At 39.4% G+C, this 17,500-nt stretch overlaps 1 protein-coding gene across 2 annotated transcripts in view; it reads left to right on the top strand.

Moving 5' to 3' along the window:
• The first annotated feature begins 1,195 nt into the window (after window positions 1–1,195).
• Window positions 1,196–17,500, top strand: part of LOC137980243 (putative serine protease K12H4.7) — a 213,620-nt gene continuing 197,315 nt past the window's right edge. For both annotated transcript variants that reach the window (XR_011118469.1, XM_068827640.1), the window contains exons 1-7: window positions 1,196–1,658; window positions 2,576–2,760; window positions 6,632–6,815; window positions 7,223–7,337; window positions 14,216–14,417; window positions 15,156–15,249; window positions 16,949–17,066. Coding sequence is in view for 1 of the 2 variants with exons in the window: in XM_068827640.1 (XP_068683741.1) it covers window positions 1,252–1,658; window positions 2,576–2,760; window positions 6,632–6,815; window positions 7,223–7,337; window positions 14,216–14,417; window positions 15,156–15,249; window positions 16,949–17,066 (1,305 nt within the window). In the remaining variant the exon portion in view is untranslated. The remainder of the gene's footprint in view (window positions 1,659–2,575; window positions 2,761–6,631; window positions 6,816–7,222; window positions 7,338–14,215; window positions 14,418–15,155; window positions 15,250–16,948; window positions 17,067–17,500) is intronic.

Genomic DNA, 17,500 nt, shown 5'->3' on the forward strand with positions numbered 1-17,500 from the left:
ATTATACAACAAATGTTCCGAAAATTCTAGATCTCAAATCGTCTTCCGAACAGATATTTTCCGAAAATTGCCGTTGGGTGCCCCCGTGTGATGGGTTCCTACCATTTCCAATGCCTCTGGTACTCCGCTTGCCGGCCCTTCGAAGCTTCGCTAAAATACAAAATGAAACAACTCTTCTTAAAACATCTAAGATTTCGAAGTAAGATATTTCACAACCGTACTTTTAAAAGATGACAACTTTCTTAATAAATGATAAGATCTGTGAGGTTAGAAAGATTTGGCATCTGCAGGCATCAACACCAGAAAAAAAAAAAAAAAAAAGAACAAAAAAATATTTATATATAGAAAGTTAAAAGAGAAGCGAGGACGGACAACTTCTGGCGTAAAAAAAGTTTAAAATTTTAAAACTTTAGTAGAATTTTTCAGTCAAAGACCTTCAGTTATCCCAACTTTTGAATAAAAACGAAACTTAAATAAGATGTAGGTGCTAGCGATTTCGTATTTACAAGTGACAAAAAAGTATAAGAGTACAAAAAAAGAAGAACAAAAAGTGGTGCTAATTAGTTACGACAAAAAAGCTAAATTAACGAAGCAAAAAATACTGAAGGAACCGAAATAATGACACTAAAGAAAACAATTAACAAAGGATGAAAGATAAAAACTAAAAGTAAAATATGGCTGAAGAGCACGTATTAGGCACAAAAGTCTGAAGAAAGGCAAGGGTATTGTGTAACAAAATCCCCAAACAAGGCCTTCGGAGCCTAAAGGGGATGTTAATCATAATAAGCCACCCGGGCAGGGCCTTTGAGTTCCCTAACACCTAAAGGGCTGACAAATCCAAGAAAAGGGCCTTTGAATGATTGATCATGTAGGCACGTACACTATGGAAAAGGGAACTAATTATCACAAACTCTGTTTTTTGAATGAAATTCCTTCCTTTTATTTAAGCCGTGAAAGAGAACAGCTGAGCACTCCAATAAGCCTCTTTAGTAATTAAAAGCCTATCGATTTTTTCGGAGTTGTTAGAGGCCTGTACCTGATCAATGCATTGAAATGTATCAAAGAAAAAAGAAAAAGTCATTTGGGGTATATATCAAAGAAAAAAGAAAAAAGAAATGAAATGAAATGGACTAAAATGAAATGAAACAGAGCACCGCATTATTTACGAATTTCCGTGACTCACACGTGACGTGTCACGCGTTCTTGAGACAAGTCATTTCCTCCTGGGGTTAAGAGCTTTCATTTGCAACCATGTCGGTGTTTAAATTGTTGATTCATGTAGTAATTATTTTACTTGTTTTCACGAATGTCTCTATTGCTTCCCTTCATTTTCTACGAGGCAGACCGCGAGGAGGAATGCTCGGAACTCCTGAAGTCAACAGCAATGTTGCTAACAAAAATCTACCTGAAGCTCAATGGTTTACTCAAAGACTTGACCACTTCGATGACTCAAATACCCATACGTGGCAACAAAGATACTTTTATAACGACAGTTTTTACAATAACTTTGATGGTCCTGTTTTTGTTATGATTGGAGGTGAAGGCGAAGCTAACCCAATATGGCTGACAGTAGGTGATATGATGAAGAATGCTCAAGTATTCGGAGCGTTTACTTTTCTCTTAGAGCATCGATTTTATGGGAAAAGTCGACCAACGAGGTAGGAAAAACAAGCGGTTGATCGGATGGGTTTGTTGTTTGTATTTTATGAAAATAAGAAATATTTGAGTATGAAACAGAAAGGTTTGTTATGCAGATCCGGTACCGCTTCTCTTCTCTCCTCAGCATAATAGCGAGCCTTGGAGGTTGCTGGGGGCAGGGCCGTACAGTACCGGAACTTGTAGTGTGGTGGGAACTTGATATGAATTATACATACAACTCTGTCCTACTTTTTCTTTGCTAAAACAGTGTCTCGAATCCCCCGCCCCCTCCCCCAACCCTCACTTCAGGCATAAGGCATTTTGTTGCTGCTCCCTGCACATGGGTATTTGGTAGGAATGCTGGATTATTTTGGTTGTAGCAGTTCATAGCAAGGGTTATATAGACTAAGCATCCATTTTAAGATGGTTGACTTTCAATTGGTGGGATGCTTATTGCTAGATACTACCTAGTAATTGCTATATCACTTCCTTGGAGTAAAGTATTTCATTGTTTTGACTTTTTTGCCATCTTTGTTCAGGTCATGTATTGTTTTGAATTACAATGAATTGCAAGTAATATTGTTATGCTTAGATTTAACTCATCATCATAACTCCGCGAAGACCAAAATGCAAAAGTAAAAGAATATATATGTACTGTGTTAACTCCTAGAATAAAAGGGAAAAAAATACCTGTTGCCTCATATTATTGCCTTGTAAATTGCCTATCATGGATTTAGCTCAAGTTACATTTAGCTGCATTTAGCAAGACTTTGTCTGTAATGGTTAACACTTAGTGTACTTGAGATTGTGCAAACTGTCTTTGACTCTTTGAATTTGAGTGTAGAAGAGAATTATTAAAATTTACATGTACTTTATGTTGACAAAACCTTACAAAAACAATTTTCTTATAATCTGTATGCTATTGATTCTTCGTTAGTGATATGAGTGATGCAAGCCTCAGGTATCTGAACAGTGAGCAAGCCATAGCTGACCTTGCAGTCTTCCGTGTTGTCATGTCCAAGAAGTTCAACTTAACATCAAACAAGTGGATTTCATTTGGTGGCTCTTATTCTGGTTCTTTGTCTGCTTGGTTCAGGCTGAAATACCCTCATTTAGTGGATGGTTTGTAGATCTTCAAAGTCTCCACTACTCCTAATCAATTAATCGCTGACACTCACTCACTCAATCAATCACTCACTCACTCACTCCACTCACTCACTCACTCACTCACTCACTCACTCATAAGCGGTCTCCAGCAAATTATAGAGGAATCACATTGACGAGCTGTTTAGGAAAACTATTTACATCAATCTTACAATCCAGGCTGAACAAGTTTATCGAACAACATAACATCCTCAATCCAGAACAGTTTGGATTTCGCCCAAATTCCCGAACAACAGATAGTTTATTCATCCTACAGCAACTCATTAATAAGTATACAAAACAACATAAGAAACTTTATGTTGCCTTCATCGATTATGAAAAAGCGTTTGATAGCGTGTGGCAGTCCGGGCTGATCTATAAAATCTACCAATATGGAGTTAAAGGCAAATTCTTTAAAGTCATTAAATCCATGTATTCGTCGATTAAAAGTTGCGTCAAAACTGATGAAAGCTCTATCACAGAAATGTTCTCATGCAACAAAGGAATAAGGCAAGGTGATGGCTTAAGTCCAGTTTTATTTTCATTATTTATGAATGACTTACCGCAATACTTTAGGGACAACCATTGTCCAGGAGTAATGATTGGAAGCCATTCTCTAAATTGCCTCATGTATGCTGATGATTTGTTAGTTTTAAGTCCCTCTCCAGAAGGACTACAGAAATCGATTAACGTCATTAAAAAGCACGCAGAGGAATGGAAGCTGAAGGTGAATACCAAAAAATCAAATATCATCATCTTTAGTGGGAACGGTCAAACCAAAAACAAGGAAATTTTCCAATATGGTTCAGAAGCATTACCTATCGTCGACAAACAAACATATTTGGGAATAGAAATGACCTCATCTGGTCGCTATACCTACGCAAGAGACATCCTTAGCAAAAAAGCTTATAAAGTTCTTGCGACAGTGAAACGATTGTTCTCCAATTCGGATACGACCACAATTACAATTAAGAATAAGCTTTTTGATGCCCTTGTCAAACCTATACTACTATATGGATGCGAAATATGGGGACCGGAGCTATTATCATATAAGACCCATTTTGACAAAAGCACTATCGAACAAGTCCATATCAAGTTCTGTAAACAAACACTAAATACCCCATGGTACACAGAGAACATTGCCTGTAGGGCAGAACTTGGACGGTACCCTTTAACTATAGACATAAAAGCTTCAATATTTAGTTACTCGCTTAGATTACAGCATAAAACAGTCAACCCTCTATTAAAGGAAGCCTTTCATCACGCAAAAAGTCACAGCCAATTTTTTGATGTATTAAATAATGACGAAACTATACGAATGCACTCTATAGGCAATACATCAAGCCAACTACACATTAAGAATGCTCGTTCCTCCATAAAGAATCAGCTTAAAAAGGACTACATTCGAAATTGGCTGAAGGCTCGCAACAACACTTCCGAAGGCTCTAGAGAGAAATTTACACACAAAGAAGTCAAATTCGACTACCAATTGGAAGACTATCTCAAAACTATCAGAAACCAGCACATAGAATAAGTATGACAAAATTGCGTCTGGGGGTTCATAGCTTGCGAATACAGACTGGGAAATACGAAAATAGAGGTGCACCAATCCCAGTAGATGGAAGAACGTGTTTAGTCTGCAATAGAGGCTATATAGAAGATGAGCGGCACTTCTTGATGTATTGCCCAGGGTACGATAACATTAGAAATGAGCTCCATTCTCTCCTTTCAACACACGATGTTGTTTTCAAAAGCCTTAATGATGAGGATAAAATTAGGTATTTACTTACCCTAGAAAACGAAAGCACTTCAAAGATAATAGGTAAATACACATATTTAATGTTTCAGAAGAGAAAAGACTTCCTAAATGCAAAATAATTAAAATAATAATTTTATACCAATTGTATTACAAGTAATTGTATGATCTTTTTAGTTAATTAGTTATTCAAGTAGATATCATCACCTTTATTGTAACGAGACAGATACCTCCCTTTGGAGAGTAAGGCGCAATAAAGATTTACTGTTTACTGTTTACTCACTCACTCACTCACTCACTCACTCACTCACTCACTCACTCACTCACTCACTTTGTCTGCTTGGTTCAGGCTGAAGTACCCTCATTTAGTGGATGGTTTGTAGATCTTCAAAGTCTCCACTACTCCTAATCAATTAATCACTGACACTCACTCACTCAATCAATCAATCACTCACTCACTCACTCCACTCACTCACTCACTCACTCACTCACTCACTCACTCACTCACTCACTCACTCACTCACTCACTCACTCACTCACTCACTCACTCACTCACTCACTCACTCACTCACTCACTCACTCACTCACATGATGAGGATAAAATTAGGTATTTACTTACCCTAGAAAACGAAAGCACTTCAAAGATAATAGGTAAATACACATATTTAATGTTTCAGAAGAGAAAAGACTTCCTAAATGCAAAATAATTAAAATAATAATTTTATACCAATTGTATTACAAGTAATTGTATGATCTTTTTAGTTAATTAGTTATTCTAGTAGATATCATCACCTTTATTGTAACAAGACCGATACCTCCCTTTGGAGAGTAAGGCGCAATAAAGATTTACTGTTTACTGTTTACTGTTTTACTCACTCACTCACTCACTCACTCACTCACTCACTCACTCACTCACTCACTCACTCACTCACTCAATCAAACACTCACTCACTCACTCACTCACTCACTCACTCACTCACTCACTCACTCACTCACTCACTCAATCAAATTTATTCAGGTATTTAAACAACGATCAGTGAATACCGGTAGTTATTTTTTATGAAAAGCAATTCTTGTAATCAAGATGAACACAGGATTGGCAGGAATCAATTTATTTGCAGCTCACTAGCTCAGTTGTATTTTAAATGGAGCTGGTTTTGTTGATTAGTATTTAAAAAAAAACCCTGTTTTTGCCACCCTGTTTTTGGTACACTTGAGACCAAAAGTCCTTGATTGAATTTAATTTCATTGGTCATTGCATTGCCAACCCAGGTTTTCTAATGGTTAATGCAGTAATAAGTGATTAAAAAAATAATAATTAATAGCCCATTTTGGAAAATACCATAATACTCTTTGTTTGTCCTCCCAAAATTTTGCAGAAGCATTGTTTTTGTTTTCTCTTGGGACCATTGTAAGTCCCAAGAGAAACTGGAAACAATGCTTATGCAAAATTTGGGGGAACAAACAAAGAGTGTTATGGTATTTTCCGAAGTGGCCTATTAAAAGAACATGGTCGGCCACTACACTGGTGACTATGCCCTTTCCCCTTTTGAACAGGGATTGGGTTCTTTTTGTTCCATAGAGTTGTTACTACTAGTGAGGGTTATTTGACAAGGCCTACACCTCATAGCTCTCTTCCTAGAAGACCTAAAAATGAAACCATTTTTGGACTTCATTACAAAGCCAGAACTGAGACCCTTAGTGTTGGGCATAGCTCAGTCAGTTAGTGTGCAACCTTCTGAGTCGGAGGTCACTAGTCTGATCCTTGTCTCATTCTTTTGACGTCTGTTTTGACTTTCCTCTGATCCATGTGGCTGTAGCTTTGAATATCTGTAAAATGGAGCATTGACGAAGGATGGGAGGGTGGGGGTAGGAATGTGCACACTGAGGGCCACAAGTTTATAAGAAAGTCTACTTTGCTGGCACGTGAATACCCCTTGTAAAATAAGGACCTTTACCTTTACCTTTGCCTTTATCACATTCAACTCTTGGGTCCTTCCAATAGTTAAAATAGTTATACTGTATTATTACTGTAATAATCATAATCTTTTCAAGATGTTGTCACTTGACTTCACGTATATCTTGAATGCTTAGCTGCTGTTGCGACAAGTGCCCCAGTCATTGCCAAGCTTAACTTCCAAGAGTATATGGATGTGGTAACTGCATCACTTGGAACAACTGGACCAGACTGCACTAAGAATGTGGCTAATGCTACAGATAGATTACACTCCTTACTGTCCTCACAAGAAGGAGCAGACCAGCTGACAGAATTGTTTTTGTGAGTGCTTCACTCCTGTACATGTACAAAAATAGTTCTATTCTGATAACTATTGACATCAAATGGTTGAATTCGTCCAGTATTCAAATCTGTAAATTCACTTACCGGTAATTTCTTTCATGAACATTATTTACATCACCCGCAACATACATACTGACCTCTCCCCATTAGAGCCAATGATCATTGACTCGCCTCCTGCTACTTTGTAGTCTCTATTTTATTGAGGATAGAAAACCCCCTTCCCCCTCCTCCCCTGCAAATGTAAGTAGTCAATTTTAAAGGACATGTGCGTAGCCATCCATCAATCATTCGTTTGCATAATTTTCATGCATCTCACCTGCCTTGAATAATCCCATTCTCAGTTGTTATTATTAAAATGCATCAATTTTTTGTTCTACTTGTAACAGGCTTTGTGAACCACTTGATAAAGACAATGTTGATGACGTGGCAACTTTTGCAATGGACCTGTCAGGCAACTTTGCCGGTGTTGTGCAGTATAATAAAGATAACAGAGCATTTGAGGTACAGCATTTATGTCTTTCACTCTTATCATTGTTTATCATCATCATCAGCATCTATGTTTTCCCAGATATTGGAGTATAATAGGTTGTGCTTGAAACTTAACGTGTGCACTTCCAATACTGGTAATAACAATTGTGGAAGGATTATACATGTAGCTTTACCCGATGATACTGAACACACCAGCAACACCGTTTGCCAACACATTCGATATGGTGGGTGCAAGAAAGCAATAACGGAGCAAGCCAATTGGAACAGAAAGCCATCTTGCTTGCAACAAGTTCCTTTCATTTTCTTTTCGGAAGAGTTATTTAGTTGTCGCTGCATAAAACAATCTATTAGGGTAGCAAACGATGGAAAATACGTTTTACAATTACAGTTGTTTTTGTCCATAATTTCGACTTGAAGTATATATGTAAATAATCTTAAGATTAGGCAAGAATTTATTTTTTTTTATTATTTAAAAAAACCCTAACGTTTTCGACGCTTACAGTAGGTCATCTTCACGTTTAAAGAGGTCATCCGCTCTCTCAGCGATGAGTGTATAACCACAAAAGCGATCTCCTCTACAGACCACATGTGGTCTATGAGTGTTTTTCTTTTTGAGTTTGAAAAGGCTTCTCATTTGTCTTGTTTGGTAGAGGACAATGAAAATGGAATTAAAGCCCATAAAAATGTTGAGTTTGGAAATAAAAGTTTTGGCGAATCTTTTATTTTTGTTGCCGTTTTAAGGAGCTTAATGAGAATCTTTTTGCACTCTTCAAAGAGGATTTCTGGAATCAAGATATCATCTTTGCGTGGGACTTCCACATAAACTGTTCACTGTATGAAAGGTTTTAAGGACCCAAGAGTAGAAACCTAGTTTAAACAAATTCCTGGTCACGAAGCGAAATTGTTCCCATTGGGAGTTGCTGAAAAGCTATGAAACTTCAAATTAGCGAAAGACCTTGAATGACCATAGCGTCGTTTTTGTTGTTATTTTTTTTTTCATACAAAAAAATTAACTTTTTTCTCGATACTTTTTGTCTTGTCAATAAGAATTTTGAATTTATTGTGTATGCGAAGGTTTTTAAATTTTATTTTTGCCTTGCAAATTTCCCGGGTGCTGGCATCTTGACTAATTGTGACTTGTTGCTGTTGTCCTGTTGTATTAAAGCTTTTTTGAGTCAGAACGATGGCGGAACCCACGGCGTACTGAGTTGCCCCGTACGTTCCTGGGGCGGTCAGACGTTGAGTCAAGCGTGGACTTCGGTTGCACATGTTTGGTTGTTCCCAAACGTCTGACGTTTTTCAGGGCTAAGAGTTTAGATCAGGTAAGGGCTCGGCGTAAGCTGGTCGTAAGACGTTCTTTGCTGGTTTGTGTTTGCAGAATTAAATTTTGACAGTAACATATTATATTTCCTTTTGCATCGCCCAGAATGACATATCCGGGACTTTAATGAAGCGCTCGCGCGAAAACTTGCCCAAAATGCAGCTACCACCGCTCACGTTAGGCCTTTTTTTCGGCTGTTTTTGGTGCTTTACGATAGTTAGCATATGGCTTTTGAAGATGAGACCTTTAAGATGGGAATGACATATTTTCTGTCTTTTCACTAGCTGTGGAACCACGTGGAAATTTTATTTGAAAATGGCCTATTTTCGGGCATTTTTAGCATGGGGAAAATATTCATAGCTATATTTTTCCTTGAAATACCGCTCTTTCAAAAAGTTAGCATATGGCTTTCTTTCCATGTCATGTAAAGAAGTTCCCTTACAATTTTCAGAGGAAAAGAATGATCTGAAGTACTTGGAAGATTAAACTTTATATCTGTTCTCCTGACCTTCTGACTGCTTGGTCATTTGCATAACAAAACAATCGGCGGTCTTTGAATTTCCCGCCAGGACGGTAATATATTCAAACTCCTCTGATTTTGACAAAAACAATGGCACTTCCGCCATGTCAATTTTCTTTGTTAGAGGCGCAAGCACATAACAGAAAACCAATATCTGTAACATTTACGATATGTTGCGAAGATTGAAGGTAACTCAAACCAGTTTTTCGAAGAAGGCGATAAGATCTTCATTTAAATGTTCGGCTGGTTCTCGCTTAACGTATATGTCACATATTATGCCACATCGGATTTGGACCCCCCGGTCCAGATCCGCTAGCGGTTTTGGACCCCCCGGTCTAGATCCGCTAAGCAGATATGGACCCCCTTTCGCGGATTTGGACCCCCTGAAAATATGCGTTCTTCAAGTTCTGACGGGGGAAAGGTTCAAAACGTTCGTTTTTTAAACAGCGAATCAAATGCTGGCGCATTCCGCTCTGGCAATAGGCAATTTCCGACGGGTCATTTCCATTTGCAAGGTCACAAGCGAAGGCAAGGGCAAAGAGACCACAATCGACTCCTCCCCGCTGGATTTGCGCTGGAGGCAGTTCAACTTCAAGTTTCTTTTCCATAGCTCGGGACTTGTAGCATTCGCTCAACTGAACTTTCATCGATCAGGTCTCGTGAAGCCGCACCGTCGTACACCCGCACATAACCACCCACCGATGAAGAGCAGACCCAGTGATTTTTACCAGTGAAGTGGACTTGGACAGATTCTTCAGCAACAGAAGCGAACGGTGTTCGACGCAGCAAGGTATCCTTTCAACCACCTTATTAAAAAATAACACGACAATTCTATGAGCTCCAAGTGCGTTATTTAAGCTTCTGTCAAGAAGGAGTTAAAATTCACATCTTAGATCTACGTACTTACTACGTACCGCGAATTCTTTAAACAACAAATTAACTGATTTAAGTCTTTTCCTCAATTTCCCCGATCTAGCGGATCTGGACCGGGGGGTCCAAATTTGCGAAGGGGGACTAAATCCGCTAGCGGATTTAGTCCCCCGGGGGTCCAAATACGCTAGCGGATTTGTACCGAGGGGTCCAAATCCGCTAGCGGATTTGTACCGGGGGTCCAAATCTAGGGGGGTCTAAATTCCTTGGGACACCGGTTTGAATAGGTTGCGGGGCGTAATTAGCAGGCATTGCCGGGTATTCTAGAATCGCACCAACTTGAACACAAGCGCAATTTTCACCCAAGGATCAGTACAACCAAAGTTACAAAAAATATCTTCAGCTCACGAAATGCAGCCCGTTGACCGGGAACTCTCTTTAGAGCTCGAAGAATCCCCGGTCAACCCCGCATTTATTCAAATGCTTATCCCGTCACTTAATAGTTGCAATCAATACTCTTATTTGGAAATCAACGGGAACTACTTTGGAAATTTCGAGTATTTAGACTGGATCCTCTACTGTTCTTTAACGCTCAACAAGAAGACTTGTCACCGTTTGGTTATATTCTGAGCTCTAGTTCAATGATCTGACAACCGTTGCAAACAAGATAGCTTGATTTTAGTGACTCAGCGAAGATGTATGATTTAGAAATGTGTTCATACACATCGCTACAACAAGAAAATCTGCCTGAATGTACTACATTAGATAAAATACTCGGAGAGAACTGAAAAGAGAAAAATCTGCAGTACGGGCGATTTGCGTGGATGAGGGATGCTTTCATCTTGACTAAACTTTTTACTTCCTTTGGGGCACGTCTCTGTTCACGCGTGATAAACCGCTTTGAATTGGTCGAGCGGCTTAATGAGCCACTATTGTTCTAACCTGCGATCAGGCGTACTTTTCCTTAGACATGGTGGGAAAAGGTACGCCTGATACAATTTCTTAACGAGTCGTCTGCTCGTAGTCCAGAATCTGGACTTTACTCTGATTGGCCGAAAAACAATAGAGCTTTTGGAGCCTCGCTCCGATTGGTTACAGAATTGCAAATCATACTTCTTGTAAATCGGTTAACAGCTGATGAAATTATGGCCGCCAAGAAGGATTTCAACACGAGTGATGTTTAGGCTCTGTTTACAGCTGCTGTTGCTTCGACTTCAGATATTTTTTTCAAAAGCCTTTAAAGGAAGAGCGGAGAGAATGCATCCGAAGAATGGTTTGAGTTAAAGAAGACATTACAGTTATACTTCCTACGGGATTTCGCAATAGTGTTATTAATACAGGCCCGAAGATTCTAGAAGAAAATGCATCGTTCTTCTTCCACCAACTCGAAAACGTTTGTAGTTGTGGCAAGTCCTTTGGAATATATTCGGAAGCAACAAGTTGCGAATCCAAAAAAAACCGAATAGAACTTTAGGGCTGCCAGATTCGGGGAATCAGCCGAGCTTGACAGAGAAATTCGACACTGTTTACGGAATCGCTGAACAATCTAAACACACTTCTAACCTTCTAACAAAATGATAGCTGAGTAGCTGCTGCTGAAAAAGTAGAATTTCTCAAAGTCCATTTTCCTCATATCTATTTTTATAGCATCTTTTATTGGCATCTCAAATATTCGAGTTTAAATAAAGTTTATTGACTGTTGATTGCGCCTGATGATGACATGAAGAATTCGGGCTTTTTCTGCCATTTTATCTCGAAATTCTTTGTTCCTTGATGGTTTGAACAGAGAAACCGCACCAACTGTCAAGCAGGATTTGCAGAAATAGCTTTGATTGCAGAAATCAAAGCCAGAGTGCTATTTTGTTTTTGTCGCGTCTTTACTTGAATCGCAGCGTGCAGGTAATTTCCGGTAAAATCTGATTGGCTCACATTTATAGCATGACACATGATAACATCACTCTTGACAGGTGGGCGGCAGACGACTCGTTAAGAAATTGTATCAGGCGTACTTTTTAGCGCCCTGTCTCAAGAAAAGTACCCTTGATCGCAGGTTACTATTGTTCACTTCATCGCACCTTACATTTCACATCTTCCTCGAAAATGGTTGATTGACAGTAGGCAAATTCTGGAACGGGACCAAGGTATTCTCACAGCTAAATATTTTGGCCAATCTCAGATGAACTTCTCTGGAAATGCTAATTAATATGTCGCCTATAACAAAATTTCGCACCGCAAGTACATGCCGCAGAGAGCAAAAGCGCGCGTACATCTATGCGCGTATTTCGGCATCCGAAACGCAAGCTTTTCGAATTCGTGGTTTTACCGCCTGAGCCATTTTGAAACGAAGCCGAACTGACTCTCCAATATGCAGAACAAAAGTTTCTCACTCATTCTGCTACTGATGTCTGGCCTATTAGAACTTGTGTACGTCCTGCTGATGCAAAAGTCGACAACGCCCCGTGTACGTCCGGCGTAGATGGGGCCTAACAACGTCAGACGTTTATGTTTAAATCGTTTATGTTTATGTTTATTAATCGACAACGTTTACACATCCAGTCAATTTAACATAATATATGGATTTAGCCAAGCCTAAAACGGAGCTCCCGTTTCTAACCCCAGAAAGCAATATAGTGTACATGGAAATAATTATACATGAATTTTTCGGATGAGTATGTCGAAAGTTAAAATGCACGGTATGTGTTTCTCCCTCTAACATGGAAATAATTATGCTTCTGGATAAAGTACAGTGATCAAAAACCTCTGAGCTGACAGCAGTAAACAAACAAGCCTTGCAAACAATAACCAACAATTTTAACCGATTGACTCCTGGGGTTTCCCCATTGACGAGAAAAATTGTCTGACGTTAGACAGAGTAAAACACTAAGTATGGCGGATTTAGGCCAGTTAAGGGGTGAAAGAGTTGACACTAATCTCTTTCACAACATTTTCCGTTTGACTCACAATCTTTACTCCCTCTTTCTTCAGTTTAGAGCAACTGCAAAAATCTTACTAATTAAAAGGTCAACCTAAAGCGTAGTAAAGGGAAGGATTACGTTTTTGCAAACGTTGGCCGTGTAGCACTTATATTTGAACAGACTTAACTGATTAGAGTGTAATGTGAAGCCTCTAAACTTGAGCCCGTGATATGTTCACGTGATACTGGTAAGCGGATACCTTGTTTTGACAGGTGTCCATTAATCCAAACTTTGATGTCCAACGTCAAAGATGTATGCTGTAAACTAGCTTGAGCAGTAGTATGGCCGCCATGTTGGCCTCAAGTATACAAGTATTGATGAAGATGATGATGATGATGATGATGATGATGATTATTATTAGATTAAGGACGTTCGCGCCAATTGTTTCTGCGCATCCTTACTGCGCACGCAAATGCACACGCCACGTCATACACGAGCGCGCGCGCTAAGTAATAAAATGAGAAATGATAGGGCAATAGGCCATTGCTATAGCTTTGCCTGGATTTAACGGTCTTGGACGTTCGGTGACCCCTATTTTTCTTTCCAGAAACGGATTTTATTTACATTTCTCTCCACGGTGTCCAAAAATGAACAAAAAATCAATGTGGGAAGTTAAAAAAATTTCAAGATTTCTGCTCACGGGACATCAAATCCTGCCATCTTGCGGCTGCAAGGCGCGGAAACTGTGGTCGCTAAATGCGAACTTGATCTTTAAGGAACCTCACCAGTTGACTAAATTCACTTAATAAGTCCACTTGAACAATATTTGGCAGAGAAGATCTCAGTTCAAAGATTTAATTGCAATATATTTGGGTTTACAGACACTGGCCTTATTCGCTAACGAAGCCCGATTTTGTCACATTTTGGGTGTTTTTCCGGGCATGTTCTCTCCAAAACGAAGTCGGTGACCCCCATTTTTTTTTACATTTCTGACATAACTAACTCATCATCTTACAGTGGTAAAAGTTTCAGAAAAAAATCAATGTTGAAAAAGTTTCGCGCGAACGTCCTTAAGTGCTGCGCAATCGCACGGTCATATGTTCGAATCCTGTTTAAGCCGGCATTTATCGAGCTCTTTGCAACTTCTTAAGTTGTTTTTAAATTGGGCTGATACGATCTTTCCAATGTTCATCTCATAGATTTCCTTTTCGACCATGGCTGAATGGTAATTTTCTTTAGTTTCCTCTCTTTTTTTATCTCATAGGGTGCGGTGGGAACAAACATAACGATAAAAACTTTGTGTGACATCATGAACGATGACGACATCGGAGAACCTTTGGCTCGTTACGCTAAAATAAACACGCTGATACTTCAAACTTACGGATCCAGCTGCCTTGACTCCAGCTACAAGAGTATGATAACAAGTCTACAAAACACATCTTGGAGCAGTTCCGCATCTGAAGGAGGTGGGATATATTTTGCTACCTTGTTTTTACAACGGTTCCCAGCAGAAGAGCTTTTCTCGGATGAAGTACCATAAACTGAGTTTTTTGGCCAATCATGCATGGCTGACCCAGAAAATCAACGTTAACGAACCAACGGTAATGGTAATGGTAATGAATTTATTTGGCGCATTTTCTTTATACATATTCAAATGCGCTTTTCAAGCAATCAATGTATGCGGTGGTTGAGATCGAACATAGCATTTACAGGCGCCGGTAGAAGTTTCTTTCAACCCGTCACCCAATCCATGAATGAATGAAGTTGACCATTTGCCGATATCATCACAAAGGCAGCACTTTCTCCTCAGTTATTTTAAAACCCTGTGTGTTGTTCCGGCCCGAGTTGAACTCATGACCTCCTGCACAGTAGTGCGATGCTCAACCAACTGATTTAACCAGTCGGTGCAATTTCCTGCAGCCAGAGACAGGGCGGTGAAGCACCCAAGAAAATCATAATTACTGGTTCTGATTCGTTTAAAGTCGTTTGGAAGTGACAGCAGATAATTGAAACTATCAATAAGCGTAGCCGCCGCGCAATTAGACTTTTTGCAGTCATCTATATAGACCTTTCCACCCACTCTAACTCAGCAGATGCCTGTTTGTGTTTGCTAATCAGGTGGTGACTCCATTCTTCGTATTTTTGTTTGTTTGTTTATGCGGGTTGAGGAAAAAAATGAATGCTGGACGCCTTTTACTTTTCAGGGAGACAATGGACATATCAAACTTGTACCGAGTTTGGGTTTTATCAAACATCTGACTCTGACACGCAGCCATTCGGAAAGCTGTTCCCGTTGAAGTAAGTGTAGATGATCCTCCCAGCTTGTCTGTCCTGTCGACTTTGAAAACCTTAGTCTTATGGATCAGGGCATTTTATGACGCTTGGGAATCGCGTTAGCAGGCAATCCTTGGCGCAATGTAATACCATTAATGCGTTTGTCTTTGAACCTTTACATCAAGCACGGATAAAGACAGGGGCCATTTTGCCCCATTTTCATTACGCACAATCCAAAGAGAAGCTGTATTTCGGGATCATCGTAAGGGGGGAAAGCACGGACGGTTCACGAGAGACGCTAATTGCCTGGTGATAACCAAACGATTTGGGTCAACACTGATTTAGACGGCGGAGGACGCGGCAAAAAAAAAAATCAAGCTGAAACTGAACGAGAAAGTAGGAAATACCAAAGGACAGATTACCTCCTATTTGAAAACTTCCTGTAGAGATGATCTTTCCATTTGATTTCAACCTATATAAAATAACTTATAGTCCCATCAACTAAAGGCTCATCCAATCCTTATTTTTTATGTCTTTTTTTGCTGTACAACTGATTGGCTAAGAATAACGCGCCAGATATTTAAGCCGATCGTAAAACCTAGGAATGCAAGACCAAACCATTCACCGAATTACTCACCACATACCACAATCAAGAGAAAATCCCTCAGTAGGTATTCTGTGTACAGCCGCCCGCTCTCCGGAAAAAAAAAATCGGAGGAGCGTGTGTGATTTACCGTTGATAATCGTGTTCAATAGCACGTGGAATGTGTGGAAAATGATTTGATTGGTTATTACCCATCGATCATTACATCATTTAAGCAACGAGTTTTGATTGGCTTTTATTTTTATTTCTCCACATCAACACCGTGAGAACCACCGTGAGAGATTTTACGATGAGTTCGTGTGTACTTTGCGCACGGTAAAAAATACGAATAAAAATCTTTTTGATGGTCAAAGAGGTTTTTCTCTTTTAAAGTACAAGCGGCATTGTTATCTATGGAGCGTAAAGTGGAAATCGATTATACGTACATTTGTAGGAATTGTTGTCAGCGATAAAGAAACGAAAGCGCTCCTGACGAATCTTGACTAGGTGAACATAGCACTATTCAAAAGATTGTCCACCCGAAAACGTCTCCCGCTATCCCTTACCAGTCAATGTAACCCCAACGCCTTGCTCGTAACAGCCTAGCCTTTCTCAAGAACAATATACAAAGCGTGTTGCCTTGGAAGATTTGAGATGTGGACATATCGGGGTAAATAACAGCTCATCGGCAACGATCTGTGCTGCTCTGAAGATGACAGCCGTACCTGGTTGGAAGACTTGCAAATACATCCTTTCCTCTAAAGAGTGCTTCTATGCTATAAAGCCAAGGTATCTTAAAACTATCGGAGACGCTCTTCAATGCACCTCAAATGCACCTCATTGATCACCATTTTGAGAATTTAGCTCTAAAGAAATATGAGCCACGCAAGTTTTGGTTAGCGTAGATCACTTAATAGTGTATGCAAAATTATTCCGGAACACGATTACTAACGGTAAATCACAGACGGTCCTCTCCAATTTTTTTTTTTTTCGGAGAGCGGGCGTCTGTACACAGGCTATCAGTAGGACACTTATCAGCTAGCCACTCATGTTGAAATATCTTGTTTTGTGCACGAAAAACGTTTATAAGAATAAGAATTCAAAGGCTAAAATGTAATTGTTATCCCGTTTTCAATTTAGGTTCTTTATTCAACAATGCATGGATATATTCGGTCCTCAATTCAATGCGACAAACATTCAAAATGGCGTCGACCAAACAAACACAAATTACGGAGGATATGAAATATCATCAAGCAAGGTGAGTCAATAAAGCTTGTCCTGCACGTTTTCTACAAAACGAAAACCGAGTCTAGAGAATACGTGAGTTAGGCCCTTATATCTTAATCTCAGTAAATGAAATAGCAACGTAGCGTGTTGTCATGCTCTCCTCTCAAAATGTTTCCAGAGCTTCTTTTGCTTCGGAAAATTGGGAGAAGTCGACTGAATTTAATCCGGTTTAAAGAGCTTTTTTTTTTACCCACAGTGTTCTGGCTCATTGAATTTTGCGAGTTTTTAGACTTGGCTATAAAATCGGCCGTACGACATGCAGCTCATTTTTTTGGGTAGGGTCGTACCTCTTGTTAAACACTATATTTCGTTGGCTGTATACTGTCGTACTTCGTATTGTTTTCTGTGCCAAATCCACTGTTATCTTTGTTCGTCCTGCTGTTCTTTTAACCAATCGGGTTCAGG

This window comes from Montipora foliosa, chromosome 12, assembly GCF_036669935.1.
Source record: "Montipora foliosa isolate CH-2021 chromosome 12, ASM3666993v2, whole genome shotgun sequence".
In the NCBI taxonomy this organism is placed as follows: domain Eukaryota; kingdom Metazoa; phylum Cnidaria; class Anthozoa; order Scleractinia; family Acroporidae; genus Montipora; species Montipora foliosa.